Source organism: Theropithecus gelada, chromosome 14 (assembly GCF_003255815.1).
Source record: "Theropithecus gelada isolate Dixy chromosome 14, Tgel_1.0, whole genome shotgun sequence".
Lineage (NCBI taxonomy): Eukaryota > Metazoa > Chordata > Mammalia > Primates > Cercopithecidae > Theropithecus > Theropithecus gelada.
The window spans coordinates 68,312,013-68,331,618 of record NC_037682.1 but is presented as its reverse complement, the minus strand read 5'-3'; the positions used below and the strand labels follow the sequence as shown (position 1 = coordinate 68,331,618).

At 38.5% G+C, this 19,606-nt stretch overlaps 1 protein-coding gene across 1 annotated transcript in view; it reads left to right on the top strand.

Annotated features, from left to right (window-relative positions):
* The window catches only part of THAP12 (THAP domain containing 12), a 32,122-nt gene extending 12,819 nt beyond the window's left edge, over positions 1-19,303 (top strand). The window contains exons 2-5 of the mRNA XM_025358261.1: positions 2,964-3,084; positions 7,863-7,970; positions 13,609-13,645; positions 16,462-19,303. Of these exons, the coding sequence (XP_025214046.1) occupies positions 2,964-3,084; positions 7,863-7,970; positions 13,609-13,645; positions 16,462-18,392 (2,197 nt within the window). The 3' untranslated portion in view covers positions 18,393-19,303. The remainder of the gene's footprint in view (positions 1-2,963; positions 3,085-7,862; positions 7,971-13,608; positions 13,646-16,461) is intronic.
* Positions 19,304-19,606: the final 303 nt, after the last annotated feature.

Below are 19,606 nucleotides of genomic sequence, written 5' to 3'. Positions count from 1 at the left end.
GAGACGGAGTCTCGCTCTGTCACCCAGGCTGGAGTGCAGTGGCCGGACCTCTGCTCACTGCAAGCTCCGCCTCCCGGGTTTACGCCATTCTCCTGGCTCAGCCTCCCGAGTAGCTGGGACTACAGGCGCTCGCCACCTCGCCCGGCTAGTTTTTTGTACTTTTTAGTAGAGACGGGGTTTCACCGTGTTAGCCAGGATGGTCTCGATCTCCTGACCTCATGATCCGCCCGTCTCGGCCTCCCAAAGTGCTGGGATTACAGGCTTGAGCCACCGCGCCCGGCCAACCATTTCACTCTTAAATGGCTTCTTTTAATGAAGAAAAGTTACTAACTTTAAAGTAACCTAATTTATAAATCTTTTCCTCTAGTGTTTGTGCTCTCTGTTGCCTTAAGAGATCTTTATTCCAAGGTCATGAAGATAATCTCCTGTGTTACCTTTTAGTGGCTTTATTGTTTTACCTTTCATATTTGATCTACAATCACTTGGAATTTATTTTCGTGTATGGTGTACAAATGGGAGTTAAGATTTGTTTTTTTAATGTGGATATTCAACTAACTCAACCCTATTTATTGAAAAAGAAAACTCCGTATTTGCCGCTGTTCAAAGCTACCTTTAAGTATCTGTAGTGCCCTGTTTTGTTTCATTGTTCTGTCCTTCTGCCAGGAAGTAATAAACTTTACAGTAAGTCTTAATATCTGGTAGTGTAATTCTTTCAACCTCCTTTTTTTCCTCTCTCTCTCAAGATTGTCTTGGTTATCCTGGGTTCTTTAAATTTGTGTATAAAAAGTTTTAGAATAATTAGTCATTTCTTTCTCTTGCTCTCTCTCACAAACTTATTGGGCTTGTGATTATATTGAATTAGTAAATGGGTTTGGGGAAAGTTGACATCTTTATAATTTAGTGTGCCAGTTCATAAACTTATGTATTTATTTAAGTTTGCTTTAAAAAGATTATTAGAGGTCTTGCGCATCTTTCACTAGATTTATTCTTAAGTAGTTCATATAGAAAGACAGGTGTATTTAATTAGGCTGTCTGCCTGATGCCCATTCTGTTCTTGATTGTCTGAATAAGAGTTGCTGTTGATATCAGAAAGCTGCTTCAACTTAGTTCAGAGGTAATATGTACAGTATTGCTCTGTGTGGAAGGTCTCCAGAGATTTAAGAATTTAAAAAACAAACAACTGTAGCAGTATGGCAGATTATTTTATAGTGAAATAGTTTTTATACTTAATATTTGGATTTTGAAACATGAAATGTTTATAGTCATAATGTACAACTGTGTACAAGTGTGATGAAATTGTGAACATCTTAGGCATCATTACTGTGAGCAGTGTAATACTTGTTGGTCAAATGAAATGCTGTACAATTTAGCTGTAGTTTTTTTAAAATCATAGCATTTTACCATGATTTTACATTTTTAGAATAGAATTAAGTGTCAGGGGCAGGTGTGTTGGGGAAAGGTGGACAATAGTGTTAAAACATTAAAAAAATATATATTGTGATGTAATTATAAAGGAATATGTTGGGCCGGGCGTGGTGGCTCACGACTGTAATCCCAGCACTTTGGGAGGCCAAGGCGGGCGGATCACCTGAGATCCGGAGTTCGAGACCAGGTTGGCCAACATGGTGAAACCCTATCTCTACTATAAATACAAAAATTAGTTGGGTATGGTGTTGCACACCTATAATCTCAGCTCCTCGGGGAGCTGAGGCAGGAGAATCGCTTGAACCTGGGAGGCAGAGGTTGCATTGAGCTGCGATCATGCCACTACACTCCACCCTGGGCGACAGAGTGAGACACCATCTCAAAAAAATAATTTGTGACACTGTTTATCCACGGCAGGACTTTTATTCTTAGAAATTTGAGGGATGGGCCGGGCACGGTGGCTCACATCTGTAATCCCAGCACTTTGGGAGGCCGAGGTGGGTGGATCACCTGAAGTCGGGAGTTCGAGACCAGCCTGACCAACATGGAGAAACCCCATCTCTCCTAAAAATACAAGATTAGCCAGGTGTGGTAACGCACACCTGTGATGCAAGCTACATGGGAGGCTAAGGCAGGAGAATCGCTTGAACCCCGGAGGCAGAGGTTGCAGTGTGCCGAGATCATGGCATTGCACTGCAGCCTGGGCAACAAGAGCAAAACTCTGTCTCAAAAAAAAAAAAAAGAAATTTGAGGAAAGATCCGGTTGTGACTTTAGCAGGTTACTTAATATTTCTGTGCCTTGGTTTCTTCATCTGCACAAGGGAGATAATAATAGTACCCATCTTTGGAAAGGACTTAGAACAGTGTCTGGCTCATAATAAGTGCTTATTATTAGTTTTTCTGAAAATATTTAAGCACTGAGAGGGCATGGACTTTGTCTTGTTCCCTGTCTTCAGTACTTTTTGTGTACTGGATTGTGTAGACACAGACCCTGCATTCATGGAGCTTGCAATCTAGTCAACACATATTACTATAGATAATAATTTGTGTTCATAGGAAGATAAACGAATACAGCCTTTATGCTTCCGTTAGAAACTAGTTATTTAAAGAACATCTGATTACTGATTTTCAACAGTGACAGTGTTGTTTCGTTTGCTTGTTGAAGTTGAAATCCTGAAGGGAATGTTAGGCTGTTAGCCTTGTGGCTGTGCAGCTTTCTGCTTGTTCTACTGATGGTTGGATCTTCTCTGATGTCTGGAGTTGGAAGATGCCGGTTTCAGTTCTAATTCTGCTGCTGATTTTGTACTTGCCTCCAAGCAAGTTACTTCTTAACCTTGTCTGTAATTGAAGTGTTGTTACTAAATGATTTCTAAGGTTTTTTCCAACTGTTATTTTGCTATTAATAAAATTCTCCAAATTATGTTCTCAGGGAGGGGAGCAGGAATCCGTTGTTATTAATATATGTTTGCCTTAAAACTGCAGGCTGAAATTTAAATGCTGAGCTCATTTTCATAATTGTGTTTTGGTTTTATTTATAGATGCCAGAAGTGGGTGGAGAACTGTAGGAGAGCAGACTTAGAAGATAAAACACCTGATCAGCTAAATAAACATTATCGATTATGTGCCAAACATTTTGAGACCTCTATGATCTGTAGAACTGTGAGTAATAGAAGAGCTTGGTGTCTCTCTGTTTGTCTTGATTTCTCTCTCTCTCACTCTGTCTGGTTGGAAATGTAAGTATTTGCCAATGTTGGAAAGTATTCCTATATCCTGCCACTTTAAGATGAAGACAGATTTGGAGCTGAATAGTATCTGTTTTGTTCTTAAAATCTGATTTTGCCAGTCACCTATAATCCCAGCACTTTGGGAGGCCGAGGCAGGAAGACCACTTGAGCTCAAGAGTTTTGAGACCAGCCTGGGCAACATGGCCAGACGCCATATCTACAGAAAATACCAAAAAAACTAGCCAGGTGTGGTGACGTATGCCTGTAGTCCCAGCTACTTGGGAAGCTGAGATGGGAGGATCACTTGAGCTTAGGAAGTCAGGGCTGCAGTGAGTTGTGTTCATGCCGCTACACTCCACTCTGGGTAACAGAATGAGAGCTTGTCTGGAAAAAAAACCAAAATGATGAAAAAAGAAAAAAAGAAAGAAAAAGTCCTCTGTTTCTGATGCCCCATTTCTATCCACCCGAGGTAACTCCTTTTTTTTTTTTTTAAGACAGTCTCGCTTTGTCACCCAGGCTGGAGTGCAGCGGTGCTATTTCAGCTCACTGCAACCTCTGCCACCTCCCCCACCTCCTGGGCTCAAGCGATTTTTCTCTCCTCAGCCTCTCAAGTAGCTGGGATTACAGGCACGTGCCACCACACCCAGCTCATTTTTGTATTTTTAGTAGAGATGGGGTTTCACCATGTTGGCCAGGCTAGTCTCCTGACCTCAAGTGACCCGCCCACCTCGGCCTCCCAAAGTGCTGGGATTACATGTATGAGCCACCACACCCGGCCGAGGTAACTACTTTTAAATATTATTTAGTTTTCAGAAAAATGTTAGATGATTATAAAAGTATATATTTAAGGTAAAGTTGGTGTTTTTATTTGGAGCTGTTTAGAGCTTTTTTATGAGTAAAATTTTCATCTTGGAATGGAGCTCTTGTTTTCATGTTTTTGTATGTACTATTAGAACCAACTCTTAATTTTTATGTGCTAGATGTAATAGTAAACAAATTATCCAGGTAATGTGGAAAACCATTTCCATCAATAGTATGTAATTTCATATCAAGACCAGTTAATTGTGTGAGCTTGGCCAAGTCACTTCCCCTCTCTGGGCCCCAGTTCCTACTAAGGAGATTAGACCAGGTAATTCCTGAGTTCTAAGATTTTTAACCCTCTGTGATTCTCGATTTTTAACCCTCTGTGATTCTCTCGCTGTGATTTATAAAAGGCACAAATAAGGCAAATTTGATTGAAATGAAGCAGAATTGTTTCAGTGTAACTAATGTAACACCTCAGATATTGGGATAGACATAAACTTGATTCGAAGGTACACTATATGTTGTTATGCAGCAATTTATTTTGATATTTTTTTCAGATACATTTTGCAGAGGCATCAGAAAACTAAAGAATGATTGGGTTATTTTATTTCTCAAAATTAATTGAAGCAGATACTTGTGAAGTCATTGGGAGGTGAGCCAATTCCGGTTCAACAGTTTAATCACAAATATTTGAGGAATATTTTTGCCTTAATTTGTTAAGAGGGTAATAATGATCAACCGAAATAAAAGGTTTCATATGTTTAAAAGGCAAACTACTTTTATGTTCTTGACATTAAGTAAAAATATCCCAAATTATTTTAAATACATTTGCCATATGCATTTTTGCATTTTTATTTTAGTAATAAATATGGTCTCTTAATTAGATAATTCTAACCAGATTGTGAGAAATTTAAAGCATAGTTCATTCTTACATTCTTTAGAGAATGGAACAGAAAGATGAGCCAGGTTTGCTTTTTTAATTTCTAAATGATTCTTCAATCCTGAATAAATGAATCCGAATGTGAGAAAATGTTCTTTCTATACATCTAGGAGATGTTATTAAAAACTGGATTTCTGGGCTGGGTATGGTAGCTCACGCCTGTAATCCCAGCACTTTGGGAGGCTGAGGTGGGCGGATCATTTTAGGTCAGGAGTTCGAGACCAGCCTGGCCAACAGGGGGAAACCCCTTCTCTACTAAAAATACAAAAAAAAAAGAAAAATTTGCTGGGCATGGTGGTGCACGCCTGTAATCACAGCTGCTCAGGAGGCTGAAATAGAAGAATCGCTTGAACCCAGGAGGCTGAGGTTGCAGTGAGCCAAGGTTGTGCCACTGTACTTCAGTCTTGGTGACAGAGTGAGACTGTGTTTCAAAAACGAACAAGCAAACAAAAACCCCTGGATTTTCTGATATCCATATCTAAATGTTTAGGAGTTTTGGCTTTATTAGTTTGACATTGAAGATCTCATCAGTGGCAAGGCGCAGTGGCACGTGTCTGTAGTCCCAGCTACTCAGGAGTCTAAGGCTGAAGGATTGCTTGAGCCTAGGAGTTCAGAGCCAGCCTGGGCAACATGATGGTGAGACCCTGTCTTTAAACAAACAGACAAAAAAAAAAAAAAATCTCATCAGTAAACATTCATGACTACTGAATTTGGCCTGAGCCAAATATTTTATTATTTTGATGCTAGAGTAAGATTATTGTTTCATGCTCAAACCTTAATTCAGCAGTTAAAAATTAAATCTTGATACTGCGATACTTGATATCATAAGCAGTAATTGAATATTGTCTTTTTTGGCATGTGTCCTTGTAAATATTTATATTTTTCTTATTTTTATTATTATTTTTTGAGACAGGGTCTCGCTCTGTTGCCTAAGCTGGGGTGCAGTGGTGCAATCATGGCTCACTACAGCCTCGACCTCCCAGGCTCAAGCAATCCTTCCGGTTCAGCCTCCCAAGTAGCTGGGACTACAGGCATATGCCACCATACCTGGCTAATTTTTGTATTTTTTGTAGAGATGGAGTTTTGCCATGTTACCTAAGCTGGTCTTGAACTCCTGGGGTCAAGCCGTCTACCAGGCCATGGCTTCCCAAAGTGTTGGAATTACAGGTGTGAGCCAACATTCTTGGCCAAAATAAATATTTATAAAATGTCATTTTTTTCTTTCACATATTCTGTTTTCCGATCTATAATGTCTTTGCTTTATTTGCAAATAGAAAATCATTTGATTTGACTTTTAAAAATTTGTTAAAATGTTTTTTTCCTCCCCTCCTTATTTAATAATTGGTAAGATATCGAAAGTTGATTGTGTATTTGTATTTGCTTATTTTGGGGACATTTGCTCAGTATGAAAGATGGGGGAGCTTTGAGTATAATAGCTTGTACCCCCTTCAGTGATTGTTTCCCTAACCAATTCCTCATTCAGCCTCCCTGGTAGATTCAGGATCACGAGCCCAGAACTAGAAGTTGAGGGTTACTAGGAAGTCAGAGAATCATCTTTGTGCTTTCTGTTATGGCATGGAATTGAACTAGAAAATATTGACTCTGAATAGAAATTCATCCCAAATGTGTTTAACAACTCTTTGGGTACAACCCAAGATAGTGTGTTCCATTTAGATACATGTTTTCCCTTCATGTCTTCCCGACCTCCCTTCTTTGGGTGAACAAATTTAGAAGTTGTTATTTTTGTTTGGCATGTTCTTTGAACATGCTTAGATATTTTGAAATAATCACTGCTTCCAAGAAAGCTTGTTTAAATGAAGTATGTTTTATCTTTATCATTGCAAATTGAGGAAGAAATTAAAGGCACTATTTCTTTGGACTGTCTGAGAGGAGTGTAATAGCAGTTATTTATTACTCTCCCTCTTAATAAGCTTCTTGTCTCTTACCCAGCCTCCTCAGGGCTGGCAGTAGGGCTGTTACCATCTAAGTATATATCCAGCTTCTAGCCAAGTTGGATGAAATTAACAGGAAGTAGGGTAAAGTATGATCATTCTTTCATAAGATCATTAGGACTTGAAAGAAATATAGAAATACCTAGATTATCATTTGCAAAAATGTGATTATGTATATCAGTATCACTTGTGGTGTGAGAGTTGGTTTCATGTGGCACATGAATCAATTTTTATTTTAGAAGTTTTGTAGTATGTGTTAAAAACATAAAATTTTTTAAAACGTAAGATAAAAACATCAGATCATTCTGCCTACAGTTTTTATTACTTAAGACAGTGTGAGTAGATTGTGTAAAAATACAGATGGTAATATAACTGAAATGGCAAGCATTATGATCGTTAAGTATGTGAATAATTTCATTTTGGGAAATGTTGAAATAGTTCCATACCAGAATTTTATTCAGAAGAAGAAACTGGGGCCCAAAAAGGGAAAGTAATTTAGCCAAGGTGTCTTAGTGAGTCATTCACTGGTAGAGTTTGGACTAGTTCCTAGGTCTCCTGGGTCCCAGTCCAATATTTTCACTGTACCTTGATACTTCTCAGTAATATTAGCAAAAGTGGAACATTAGGTAAAATAGGGATGCATTATTATGGAACATACAAGAGTGCAGATTATTTTGGGAGACTTTTACCTCCTGTAGATTGTGGGCTCTTGGAAGGACAGGAAGATAAAGTAGCTGGGATGCTGAATTAGAAACAGATATGCAAAATGCAAGCACATTTTATGTTTTATGCCTACCTTCAATTCAGTTTCTTAATTTATAATAAGATTGCCAGAAGGGCAAATGCAGGTACAGTTGGAAATAGTAGACTGACCTGAACTGACATCAAGTTCTATAAGCCTCTATACTTTAGAGCTGGAATTGAAGGAATATTGTGGAGGTCATTAACATGGAATTTTATTGATATGTAATATATTTATAAGGATCATATCTGAATTAACACATTTTTCTTTTTCAGAGTCCTTATAGGACAGTTCTTCGAGATAATGCAATACCAACAATATTTGATCTTACCAGTCATTTGAACAACCCACATAGTAGACACAGAAAACGAATAAAAGAACTGGTATGTCTGTGTACTTTCAGCTTTCCCACCTTCCCCCATAATACTATGAAATCAAATATGGATGCATTTATGTTAAATTAATCCAAGTTACTCTCTATTTCAGAAGTAATGTAACGGGAAATAAATGTTATGGTAAATAGTAGCCTGGATGTGAGATGATGAGTTTTAGTATTTAAATTGGAAAATCTCCCTCAAATTTAGCCAGTTGATACTGTTGAATTGGTCCAGAGTGTGCTATTAATTATAGGCCACTAGCTCATTCCCTTCTGGGGAAGAAGGAGAAAGCTACCTTTTCTTTTGTAGTAAGGAAAATAGAGCTGAGGTGTTTCCAGAGTTCAGCACAAAGGAATAAAGAAAGGGAAAGTGTAAAAGTGGAGACATGGAATGTTTTAAAGATAAGGCTTCTGTCACTATTAAATATGGACAGAGTTTAGAAAAAAAACATCGAAATCTCTGTTTATGGCATAATTTACACATATTCTTATATTCCTTAGATATCCTTCAGTTCTGAGGATTGACACCTATCTGTATTTTGTTGACCTTAGGTGAACGGAAGTATAGTAACTCCTTAGTCCATGGCTTTCTGTCATCATTGCCACTAGCAAGGCCCTTATTTTGCTTTATTATTTTTCCTTCTTCACCCACTATTACCATTACCATTCCTTCCCCTGCCAGTTGGTGTCCATGCTAGTGTATTTAATGTATGTCCTATCAGTTCACCTACTGTGTGCTTTTTAAAGGTAGCATTTATCTAATTTTCCTTATTCTATGCTTACTATATTTAGATATTTTATCCATTTGGAGTTTGTATGACATACAGTAGGGATCTATAATAACTTTTTCTCCTTGTAGAGAAACTGTTTTCCCAACATGGTCTGTTAATCCTTCCTTTCCTCTACTGGTGTAAAATGCCACCTCTGTTATATAACAAGTTTACATAAGGCTGTTTTGGGGAGTTCTGTTCCATTTCACTGTATTATTTGTTTGCAGCTATACCGCACTGTTTTATTACCATGGCTTTGTAATATATCTAACTTTCAAATAAGGTGATTGTTTAACTCTTCTTTTTCTTAACTATTTGTGGACCTTTATTCCTCCATATGAATTTTTTTTTTTTTTTCCTAGACAGGGTCTCACTCTGTCACCTAGGCTGGAGTGCAGTGGCATAATCTTGGCTAACTGCAACCTCCACCTCCCGGTTTCCAGCAATTCTTCCTGCCTCAGCCTCCAGAGTAACTGAGACTACAGGCCCTCACCACTATGCCTGACTAATTTTGTGTTTTTGGTGGAGACACGGTTTTACCATGTCAGCCAGGCTGGTCTCGAACTCCTGACCTCAAGTGATCTGCCCGCCTCGGTCTCCCAAAGTGCTGGGATTATAGACGTGAGCCACCGTGCCTGGGCTTTTGAATTTGAAAGTCCTTTTGTCAAGTTCTCCTAGAAATTATTTTGGGATTTTCATTATAATTGCTTTGAATTGACATCTTTACAATATTAGCAATTGTAAATTTATTACTAGTTTATTACTAGTTTAGTATTACTAATGTTAGTAAATGAATATTACTAGTTTACTATTACAGTATAAACTATTGTAAAGTATTAACTAGTTCCATCCATGAATAGAAAAAAATCCCATAAAATACCTATCAAGTAACAGCAATCATTGACAAAACTAAATACTAGTTTTTTGAAAAGAATATTAGAATACTTTTAGGAGTACAGAAAATGAAAAATTTTGAGGGCTTTCGTTACAGTTCTTTAAATGACAATGTATACATTCTTCCTTAGATCACTTCTTAAATACATTACAGTTCTTACTGGTATAGATGATATATTCTGGTTGAAATTGTTTCCAGCACTTTTGAAGAACTTCTTTTTAAATTAATCCTAATAAGTCTTCTGAGTTTTTCCTCTGTTACTGATTGTATCATCTGTAAATAAGGAGAAATTTGTCACTTTCAGTTCTTACTATTTTAATTTTTTCTGTTGCCTGTCTTGTTTAGTCAAGATCCCTGGTACTACGTTGAACAATTCTAGTAATGTCATACTTGCCTTGCCCCATTAAGTATAATGTTTGCTCTTGGTATTGTTAGATAGTTTTTATCAAGTTAAGAAAATTCCCTTCTACTCCCATATTCAGAGTTTTCTTGTTTGTTTTTTGTTTGTTTTCTTAAGACAGGGTCTCACTCTGTCACCCAGGCCAGAGTGCAGTGGGGCAGACACTGTTCACTGCAGTCTCTGCCTTCTGGGCTGAAGCAGTCCTCTTACCTCAGCCTCCCAAATAGCTGGGACCATAGGTGTGTGCCATCATGCCTGGCTTATTTTTTTGTATTTTTTATTTTTTATAGATGCGATCATGCCATGTTGCCCACTTTGGTCTCAAACTCCTGGGCTCAAGCAGTCCTCCTACCACAGCCTCCCAAAATGCTGGCATTACAGTAGTGAGCCACCACACCTGACCTATATTCCGTTTTTGTATTTGACTTATCACATGCTTTCATTGCATGTATTTAATAGAAAAGTTCATTTTTTTTCATTCTTTAATGCAGTGAGTACTAACGGATTTTCTGTGAACCATCTGCATTTCTGTAATGAATTCTAGTTGATTGCAATATGTCTGTTTACTTTTATATACCATTGGATTCAATTGGTCAGTATTTTATTTAGGATTTTACATTTGTGAATCTTGGCCTGTAACTTTCTTTTCATGTACTGTCATTATCCAATTACAATATCAAGGTTCTATTAGCATCATAAAATAAGTTGGATATCTTTTTTTTTTCCTCCTAGAAAAATTTGTATAGGTAGATGTTAACTGCTCTTGAAAGTAAGGTAGAACTTGGTAAAACCATTAGAGGGCTTGGGGTGAGTGAGGGAAAGTTTTGATTGCCATTCTGATATCTTTATTGGTTTTCTCTTTCTTCTTGTGTTTTGTTAATGTTTGTAATGTTGTAAGTTTATGAAACTTTAATAATCTTTTCAAAGAACCAGTAGTTTTGTCAGTGATTGTTGTACTTGTGAACTCTTATTGGTTTTCCTTTTTTTTTTTTTTTTTTTGAGACGGAGTCTCGCTCTGTTGCCCAGGTTGGAGTGCAGTGGCCAGATCTCAGCTCACTACAAGCTCCGCCTCCCGGGTTTACGCCATTCTCCTGCCTCAGCCTCCCGAGTAGCTGGGACTACAGGCGCCCGCCACCTCGCCCGGCTGGTTTTTTGTACTTTTTAGTAGAGACGGGGTTTCACCGGGTTAGCCAGGATGGTCTCGATCTCCTGACCTTGTGATTCGCCCGTCTCGGCCTCCCAAAGTGCTGGGATTACAGGCTTAGGTTGATTTACTTTTTGACTCTTTTTCTAGCTTCTTGAATGTTTAGCTCATATTTATGTGTATTCAAAGCTGTAAATGTGTCTCTTAGGTCCATTTTAGCTATACCCCACAACTTTAGACAGATAGTGCTGTCATATCTGGCTGTAGGTATTTTGTAATTTCTCTATTTTGTTAACACAGGATTGTTTTTCTTAGTTTCCAGATGTGGAATTATTTTAAAAAATGATTTGATATTTTAAATTTTAAATGTTATTAAGAGATACATAGAGGATACATATAGTCTATGTGATGTTGATTCTTTCTGATTTTTTTGCATCCATTATTGCTATTGAAGTCTGTGCCAGCCTGATTCTTGTTCCTTTTTAGGTAATCTTCTTTTTCTCCCTCAAAGCTTTTTAAAAGTTTTCTTTATATTTGACATTTTAAATTTTGCTAACCTATATCTAGATGTGAGTTTTTTTCTTATGTACCTTAATTTGTCATCTTACAGCTGAGGACTTACATCTTAAATTCTGAGAAATCCTTAGTTTTTATTTTTCGTTATGCATTTTCCCCTCTATTTGTTTATTTCTATTTTCCTGGGACTTCTCTTAGATGAATACTGACACCTACATTACAGTCCTCCATATCAGCTTTCTTCTTGGTGTCCATGGAGGACTGATTCCAGGACCTTCCGTCAGAGAGCAAAACCCACAGATGTTTGATTCCCTTATATAAAGTGGTGTCGTATTTGCATATAACTTAAACACATCCTCCTGTGTACTTTAAATCATTTATAATACCTAATACAATGTAGTGCTATCTAAATAGTTGTTATATTACATTGTTTAGGGAATAATGAGAAGAACAAAAGTCTGTGTGTTCAGTATAGACACAACCAAACTTTTTTTTTTTTTTTGAGACAAGAGTTTTGCTCTTGTTGCCCAGGCTGGAGTGCAAGGGTGCAATCTCAGCTCCTCACAACCTCCGCCTCCCGGGTTCAAGCAATTCTCCTGCCTCAGCTTCTCGAGTAGCTGGGATTACAGGCATGCGCCACCATGCCCGGCTCATTTTGTATTTTTAGTAGAGACGAGGTTTCTCCATGTTGGTCAGGCTGGTCTCAAACTCCTGACCTCAGGTGATCCTCCCGCCTCAGCCTCCCAAAATGCTAGGATTACAGGCGTGAGCCACTGTGCCCAGCAGAACCATCCATTTTTAAGTAATATCTAGATTATTTATGATGCTTAATACATTTGTTTGTAACACCTAGTACAATGTAAATGCTATGTAAATAGTCATGCTGCGTTATATAGGGGAATAATGAGAAAAAAATCTGCACATTTTCATGATAGATACAACCATCCATGTTTTCCCCAGCATTTTCAGTGCATGGTTGGTTGAATCTATAGATATGAAGTATAATATGTATCAGGATGAGGAGCTCAATCACTTGCTGTCCTGTAGCTATCATTTCCCTGTAGTCTGTCCCTCAGAGAGCCTAACATAATCTCACAGCGCTTCACGTAATCTCACAGCAGGCATACTCTTCCTGATCCGCCATCCTTATAAACGTGCAGTCCATAGGATAAGGAGGGGATGTCCAGGTTGACCAGCCTGCTGATGTTTCTTGTTATCAGCACCATGTCCATTGCTGCCCAACAGGCATCCTGCTGTCTGTCACTGGCATTGCTGCTTTTCTGCCACGGAAAACAACAAAGTGGCCTATGATTTAAGCATTGTAGAGGGTTGGAAGGAAAGTAAAGGATGCAGCTAGAAAGTTCTTCCTTTGTCTAACCCTATTGGTACCACTTGGCCTACTATGCTCTATGTATGCTCTGTGTATCTCTTCCATGCTGGTACTCTTTCACCTTCTCCTTCACAGGGATTTCTCATCACTTTTGTGTTGAGTCCAGAGATTCAGCAACCTCCTTCTTACGGGACATCTCCAGGGTTAAATTGGGGAAGCAAGATGATTTGCGTCCTCTTGAATTTAACTCCAAGTGCCATGGTGTATTTTTGTGACTTTTATTAGCCAGGAAACACTTATAACCCAAAGTTACGGTGATTTAGGTAGAAAATAAGTAAAATGATGTATTCTTTTTTCCCTAGGACTTTGTTATAACCTTGGAGTCATTAACAGCTTATTCTGGTTTTCTCATTGTTGGTCTGTTTGAAGAATGTATACTCTCTATATAAAGAATTTATGCTCTTGAAAGAATTAAATTGACTCAGACTAGGCATTTGTATTTGTGAGTCTAAGATGATAGACTAGAGGTCAGTTTTTTAAAGATGATTTGTGTTTTTTGTTTTTTTTTTCTTTTTTTTCTTGACATTTAGAGTGAAGACGAAATCAGGACACTGAAACAGAAAAAAAGTAAGTGATAGTGTTAATGACTCAACTTCTGAATGCCTTTTAAAAAGGCCTTGACCTGGTAAGGACAAATAAATATGTTCTGTGTCAAAAACCTACCTTGAGAATGGATGTAAGAGTGTGCTTAACTTTGTCCTGTGTTTTGAAATTGTGAGAATAAAGTCTAATTTTAGTTTGTCTTTATTGAGTGGTGCTATGCCACACACTATGCTATATGCAGGCCTCACAGAGGTGACGCCTTCTCTCTCAGTGTGGTAGAGGGGTGGCAGGCACACAGTGCTCCATTGTAGGGAAGGAAGGGCAACAGTAGAGGCATGCACTGAATCTCGTTTCTGTCCACCCAGTTGTGGTGCGTAATGAATTCTTGGTAAATGTTTAAGGACTAAATGCTGTGGGGACACATAGTGCCACTGGCAGTAGTGGTCACAACAGCCTTTCTGTAGGTGCTGATGCCCGAATTATGTCACCAAAGGACGAGGGCTAGAAGCTGTTTTTCTTCTTGTCAGTTATTAGTTACTCCTCCTCTATTTCTTCCTCCTATTGCTGTTGTTATTAACATAGCATTTTATTGAGTGCTTACTGATGCCAAGTCATTGTTCTAAGTGCTTTACTTGTATTAATTCATTTTATTCTCACAATAGCCTTGAGATAAGTACTGTTATTTCCCCCTTCATAGATGAGGAGATATGGACTTAGGCAAAGAGAGGGAAAGGTGTTCTGTGCATGAAACAGGGTGGTAGATTTGGGGAACTACACTCATTTTAGTGTTGTTAAAGTTTGTGATAACCCATTATGGTTAGAAAATGAGCCTGGAGAGGACCCCAAAGGCCAGAACTTGCAGACTTGTGGGCTGTTAGCAATAGAAAACCACTTAGGGGTTTGTAAGTAGGTGATAAGAGGGACCTGATTTCCATGGTACATAGAGTACTCTGTTGGATTACAAAAGGTAACACTGGAGGCAGGGAGGCCAGTTGGGCTGTCAGCTGACCAAATAAAAGTTGAAAGGCCTTGAATTAAGGCAATGGTAGAGAGAGTAAAGAGAATAGATTCAGGGAACTTAAGAAATTTGTATACCTATGACACCTAGGAAAGATGCCCAAAAGAAGAGGGACTTGACTTTTCACTTTGTACTCTTTGCTCTTTAATGAACTTCTTTTTGAAAAAAAATAAAAGCAAGGGAATTAGTACTAGTTAATTGGAAGTAGAGAAACAATGGAGGAGAGAGGGAGAGAGCCAGACAGGCAGGCGTCCAGGAAAACCTCTTGCTTTCTGGCTTGGGAAGCTTCCCTAGAATAGAACCACTGCTGTGTCACGTATGATGAATAGCAGTGTCATCTGATTTGAGGAGGGGTGAGGGAAGGATGCTCCCTGCATTTTGCTGAACCCTTATTAAGCTCTGAAGTATGGCTCACACAGGCTCCAGTCAGACTAGATTTCCCTTTGTGCTTGGACAGCCTGCTTCCCCCTTCTACCTTAGTGCTTTTGCTGGAATAATTCTCACCAACTGAAAGCCCTCCTTGTTCATGTCCCTCTTATTTATCCTTGTCATCAAATGCAACTTCTGAATTTTTGTTTCTCCCTGCCGCCCTCCACAGTCTTTTTTCTTTTTGAGATGGAATCTCACTCTGTTGCCCAGGCTGGAGTGCAGTGGCACGATCTCGGCTCACTACAACCTTTGCCTCCCGGGTTCAGACGATTCTCCTGCCTTAGCCTCCCGAGTAGCGGGAACTACAGGCACATGCCACCACGCCCAGCTGATTTTTGTATTTTTAGTAGAGACAGGGTTTCACCGTCTTGGCTAGGCTGGTCTCAAACTCCTGACCTCATGATCCATCCACCTCAACCTCCCAAAGTGCTGGGATTACAGGCGTGAGCCACCGCACCCGGCCATAGTCTTATGTTCTAAGAACTAGGTTTTAACTGTGACTCCTCAGATTTGGATCATTTTCCTGCAGACACCAGTGACCTGTATGACTATGGACAGGGCATTTAGCCTGTAGGGCCTCAGTTTTCCTATCCCCTATGAAGAGATTAGGCTGTGTGATATTCTAATACTAGCCCTAAGAATTACATTAATCTCCTTTATATTATACTGGTTTGTACAGTTGTCCCATATCTCCCATATAAATGTGTGGCATCATGGTTTGATAAAAACAGCATCAGCATGGACCTTGGAGCAAGACACACCTGGATTTCAACTTTACTTCCATTCTTCTAACTGTATTTGTGATCTTGGGGAAGTTTACTTAGTGTCCTCATTTGTCAAGTGGGGTTGATACCACGTGCCTGAAGAGAGGGTAATGTGATGCATATAAAATACTAAGCACAGTAGTTTAGTAATTAGTTCTGTCCCACTTTGTTTTTCTGAGGGCATGCACTGTCATTCATTACATATGTGGAATGTCTTGTTAAGTGTGTTTTAAAAATTAGGCTGGATGTGGTATCTCACACCTTTAATCCTTGTACTTTGGAGCTGAAGTGGGAGGATCACTTGAAGCCAGGAGTTCAAGACCAGCCTGGGCAACATATTGAGACCCCCTTCTTCTTCTTTTAAAAAAAAAAAAAAAATTATTCCTATCTTATAACAGCGTTTACATCTAGGATTAAAATATATCTGTTTATACTGTCTCTCCCACTAGATTGTGTCTTATCTTAGTGTCTTATTTTAATCTCTATCTTAGTCTGTAGTCTAGTAAATGCCCTATGAATATTGAATGAATGAGTTTGTGGATTTTAAATATTTAACCAAAGGTGTAATATTTTTTGTTTTGTATGGTTTTTCTTGAGCCTGTTTGTAACATTAATTCTTTGTTTTCCAGTTGATGAAACTTCTGAGCAGGAACAAAAACATAAAGAAACCAACAATAGCAATGCTCAGAACCCCAGTGAAGAAGAGGGTGAAGGGCAAGATGAGGACATTTTACCTCTAACCCTTGAAGAGAAGGAAAACAAAGAATACCTAAAATCTCTATTTGAAATATTGATTCTGATGGGAAAGCAAAACATACCTCTGGATGGACATGAGGCTGATGAAATCCCAGAAGGTCTCTTTACTCCAGATAACTTTCAGGCACTGCTAGAGTGTAGGATAAATTCTGGTGAAGAGGTTCTGAGAAAGCGGTTTGAGACAACAGCAGTTAACACGTTGTTTTGTTCGAAAACACAGCAGAGGCAGATGCTAGAGATCTGTGAGAGCTGTATTCGAGAAGAAACTCTCAGGGAAGTGAGAGACTCACACTTCTTTTCCATTATCACTGATGATGTAGTGGACATAGCAGGGGAAGAGCACCTACCTGTGTTGGTTAGGTTTGTTGATGAATCTCATAACCTAAGAGAGGAATTTATAGGCTTCCTGCCTTATGAAGCTGATGCAGAAATTTTGGCTGTGAAATTTCACACTATGATAACTGAGAAGTGGGGATTAAATATGGAGTATTGTCGTGGCCAGGCTTACATTGTATCTAGTGGATTTTCTTCCAAAATGAAAGTTGTTGCTTCTAGACTTTTAGAGAAATATCCCCAGGCTATCTACACACTCTGCTCTTCCTGTGCCTTAAATACGTGGTTGGCAAAATCAGTACCTGTTATGGGAGTATCTGTTGCGTTAGGAACAATTGAGGAAGTTTGTTCTTTTTTCCATCGATCACCACAGCTGCTTTTAGAACTTGACAACGTAATTTCTGTTCTTTTTCAGAACAGTAAAGAAAGGGGTAAAGAACTGAAGGAAATCTGCCATTCCCACTGGACAGGCAGGCATGATGCTTTTGAAATTTTAGTGGAACTCCTGCAAGCACTTGTTTTATGTTTAGATGGTATAAATAGTGACACAAATGTTAGATGGAATAACTGTATAGCTGGCCGAGCATTTGTACTCTGCAGTGCAGTAACAGATTTTGATTTCATTGTTACTATTGTTGTTCTTAAAAATGTCCTATCTTTTACAAGAGCCTTTGGGAAAAATCTCCAGGGGCAAACTTCTGATGTCTTCTTTGCAGCTGGTAGCTTGACTGCAGTACTGCATTCACTCAATGAAGTGATGGAAAATATTGAAGTTTATCATGAATTTTGGTTTGAGGAAGCCACAAATTTGGCAACCAAACTTGATATTCAAATGAAACTCCCTGGGAAATTCCGCAGAGCTCACCAGGGTAACTTGGAATCTCAGCTAACCTCTGAGAGTTACTATAAAGAAACCCTAAGTGTCCCAACAGTGGAGCACATTATTCAGGAACTTAAAGATATATTCTCAGAACAGCACCTCAAAGCTCTTAAATGCTTGTCTCTGGTACCCTCAGTCATGGGACAACTCAAATTCAATACGTCGGAGGAACACCATGCTGACATGTATAGAAGTGACTTACCCAATCCTGACACGCTCTCAGCCGAGCTTCATTGTTGGAGAATCAAATGGAAACACAGGGGGAAAGATATAGAGCTTCCATCCACCATCTATGAAGCCCTCCACCTGCCTGACATCAAGTTTTTTCCTAATGTGTATGCATTGCTGAAGGTCCTGTGTATTCTTCCTGTGATGAAGGTTGAGAATGAGCGATATGAAAATGGACGAAAGCGTCTTAAAGCATATTTGAGGAACACTTTGACAGACCAAAGGTCGAGTAACTTGGCTTTGCTTAACATAAATTTTGATATAAAACACGACCTGGATTTAATGGTGGACACATATATTAAACTCTATACAAGTAAGTCAGAGCTTCCCACAGATAATTCTGAAACTGTGGAAAATACCTAAGGGACTTTTAAAAACAGGCTTTCTTATATTTGATACTTGGAAGAAAAGCCGTAAGGTGTATGTAGGCCACTTAATCACTAAATATCTTTGCCTATAGGACTCCATTGAATACATTAGCCATTGGTAATCTACCTGTTTAAATGGCCCCTGTTTTTGAACTCTCATGCTTTGAAGACCTACCTGTCCTTCCAGAAGAGAACATTGAAAGTGCCATGTTTCCTTCTGTGTGATCTCTGTTGACGGCACTCTGGAATTGTTTTAGTTAAGTCATTTTAGACATAACATTTATTATCACTGTGGATCTCTACTTGTTGGGTGTTATGAATTCTTTGAAGAAATACATTTTGAAGAGGTGTGGGAGGAAGGAATACATTTTATAAAATGGTATAGTGAAGCCCACAATTGATCTTTGACTAATAGGAGTTTTAAATGTGCTAAAAATCTATACTGGACAGTTAACAAGAAATTACTGGAGAAAAGCTTGCGAGCTCGTCAAACAAGGATTTCAGTGTAGCTTTTGTCTTTCTCGAACTTAAAGGAACAAATGACAAAGTTTGAATGGAAAGGCCTGCTGTTGTTCCACATCTCATTGTTGCTGTTTACATTCCTTTCTGGAGCCTACATCTTCCTAAGCTTTTTAGCAGGTATATGTTGAACACTTCTGTTTCATGGTTGAGACAGAATCAGAGGCCATGGATACTGACAACTGATTTGTCTGTTTTTTTCTGTCTTTTTCCATGACTCTTATCTACTGCCTCATCTTGATTTATAAGCAAAACCTGGAAAACCTACAAAAATAAGTGTTGTGGTTTATCTAGAAAAATATGGAAAATATTGCTGTTATTTTTGGTGAAGAAAATCAATTTTGTATAGTTTATTTCAATCTAAATAAAATGTGAATTTTGTTTAAAGCTTAGGCATATTATTTTTGGTGGGGTCAAAACATTCTTGTGTAAATTCTCTTAAAAAACTTTTGATAAACTGCTTCACAATTCAAGATGAGTCTTTTGTATGTGGTTTACTAATTGGGTTATAGAAAAAAACAAGAAAGTATTAAATGTAAGGTTCACCCAACTAGGTGTTTTTTTTTGTTTGTTTTTTGTTTTTTTTTTTTTTTGATGTACTGTGTGGGCCCTGATATAAATTGTCAGTTTGTCTTATTGCTGGCTAAAATGAATGCAGAGGTGTTAATGAATTATTTTATGTTGGGAGTA